Genomic DNA, 2801 nt, shown 5'->3' on the forward strand with positions numbered 1-2801 from the left:
AGATTAGCCTCGGTGGCAGGGCGGTACGACATGTGATGCTTATCCGCCGATGTACAGACGCTGGTTGTACCCCACACGTAAGCATACACACACACACACACACATACATGGCCCGGTGCAGCATGTTGTTCTTGAAGTCCAGATTAGCCTGGTGCAGGGCGTACGACATGTGATGCTTATCCGAGATATACAGGCTTTGGTTGTACCCCACAAACACACACATACACACACACACGCGTAACCATACATATACACACACACACATACATGACTCGGTGCAGTATGTTGTTCTTGAAGTCTAGATTAGCCTGGTGCAGGGCGTACGACATGTGATGCTTATCCGAAATATGAAGACGTTGGTTGTACCCCACAAACACACACACACGCACACGTAACCATGCACAAACACATACGTAACCATACACACACACACACGTAACCATACATACTCACACACACACATACATGGCCCGGTGCAGCATGTTGTTCTTGATGTCCAGATTAGCCTGGTGCAGGGCGTACGACATGTAATGCTTATCCGAGATATACAGACTTTGGTTGTACCCCACAAACACACACACACACGTAACCATACACACACACACGCGTAACCATACACACACACACACACACACACACACACATACATGGCCCGATGCAGCATGTTGTTCTTGATGTCCAGATTAGCCTGGTGCAGGGCGTACGACATGTAATGCTTATCCGAGATATACAGACTTTGGTTGTACCCCACAAACACACACACACACGTAACCATACACACACACACGCGTAACCATACATACACACACACACACATACATGGCCCGGTGCAGCATGTTGTTCTTGAATTCTAGATTAGCCTGGTGCAGGGCGTACGACATGTGATGCTTATCCGAGATATACAGGCGTTGGTTGTACCCCACAAACACAGGCACCAGGTTCTTGCGGATGTACTTTTTCAGCTGTTTAGAGCTCATGTTTTCGAATTGGCGACGGTGACAGAGTGCGGCAGCTGAGGGCAGAGAGTGTGGATATGGCAACACACAACGATGAGGAATTGAATCTGACTGAAAGGACGGTCCCATACGATAGTACATGCTACACGAGGAGTCTATATGGCAACACACAATGACGAGGAATTGAATCTGACTGAAAGGACGGTCCCATACGATAGTTCATGCTACACGAGGAGTCTATATGGCAACACACAACGACGAGGAATTGAATCTGACTGGCATGACGGTCCCATACGATAGTACATGCTACACGAGGAGTCTATATGGTAGTCCATAACAATGAGGAATTGACCCTGGTGCACACGTTGGGTCTAATTTCAATCTATGTACAGTACGCACGCACACACACATACATACATACACAAACACACACACACACACATCACACACACACACAGACCATACATACATACATACACACACACACACACACATCACAGACAGACAGACAGACAGACACACATACATACATACGTACACACACACATCACACACACACACAGTATCGGAGGTAGACTCCGGAGATGACTTACGGAGCAGCACACAGCACATTAAACACACGTTTCAAGAAAAGTACATGTACTAGTCTCCTTCCGCTCGCTACCCCACCGTACTCCAGAGGGTAGGCCTATGTGCGGGGGGACACCGTAGTTTGATACACACACTGATGCATCTGGATCGTTACCAGCATACATACTGCAGGCAATTTAAGTCAATGCGTGCAAGCCTCTTTCGCTTATGGACCACTGACGCCTCAAGAACACCCGCAAAACGCTAAAAACACATCGAACCTGGCGTAAGGTACTTTTCTATCTACAACTGGAGATCACAATTTCATCTAGACAGCTATAGTCAGGCATATACATATACACCTGTAAACAACTATAGCCAGGCATATACATATACACCTATAGACTGTACAGGAACATGTGCATACCTTTGCCCACAGCCAGTTGTGTGGGATGCGCCTGTTCCGGTCGCAGGAGACACAAAGTGCCTGGGACTAGCGTACCACCATTGTCCGCTATGGCCGAGCAGTACACATTGGGGTCTGCAGCATCGAGATATCTGTCTTCACAGTCCACTCGAGCACTGTAGAGGCGAATATAACGAGTGAGTCCCGGTTTGTAGGTATTTTGAGATCGGGTTTAGGCGGTTTAATTGGGGACGGGCCGTTTCTAGCAGTATCATAGGGAGGGGTCTTGTTCGCACTGTATCGCGACAAGAGTATGTAACGACGATGCAGCAATAGCTGGATATAAAGTTGGTGTGCAGAGCGATTGTGGCGTATTAAATGTGAAAGCCAAATCAAACTATGAGCTTCACCATGTACACTCCTTAAATCCTGGTAATATTAACAAATAAGTACTCATTCGTGTAGCGTTCTAGTATCGACTAAATCAATTTAAAAAGCAGATCTTTGTGGAAGACAAACATGTGCACATACTCGTTTCAATACATAAAAAAGGATATAACTATACAGATCCCGACAAGAAGCAACAAAATTGCGATATATCTTACGTATGATAGAAACACGTACTAATTTAGCAATTTTCAAGCGATACACAGAAAAATATAAAAATGAAGCAAAAAAATAGATATATATTTCTCAAGGTTAAATGTTCATTGAAACATTAATACATTATAAGAAATACATACACACACACACACACAACAAAATACACACACACACACAACAAAATACACACACACACACACACACACACACACACATATATATATATATATACTANACACACACACTACACACACACATATATATAA

The 2801-nt window shown here is 44.7% G+C and overlaps 1 protein-coding gene across 1 annotated transcript in view; it reads right to left on the reverse strand.

Annotated features, from left to right (window-relative positions):
- Positions 1-449: 449 nt before the first annotated feature.
- The window catches only part of SARC_03452 (hypothetical protein), a gene marked incomplete at its 3' end in the record, with an annotated part of 4424 nt that continues 2072 nt past the window's right edge, over positions 450-2801 (reverse strand). The window contains exons 2-4 of the mRNA XM_014302755.1: positions 1954-2108; positions 804-1012; positions 450-506 (exon numbers count right to left, since the gene is read on the reverse strand). Of these exons, the coding sequence (XP_014158230.1) occupies positions 450-506; positions 804-1012; positions 1954-2108 (421 nt within the window). The remainder of the gene's footprint in view (positions 507-803; positions 1013-1953; positions 2109-2801) is intronic.

The sequence above is a fragment of the Sphaeroforma arctica genome (genome assembly GCF_001186125.1).
Source record: "Sphaeroforma arctica JP610 unplaced genomic scaffold supercont1.176, whole genome shotgun sequence".
Taxonomy (NCBI): Eukaryota; class Ichthyosporea; order Ichthyophonida; genus Sphaeroforma; species Sphaeroforma arctica.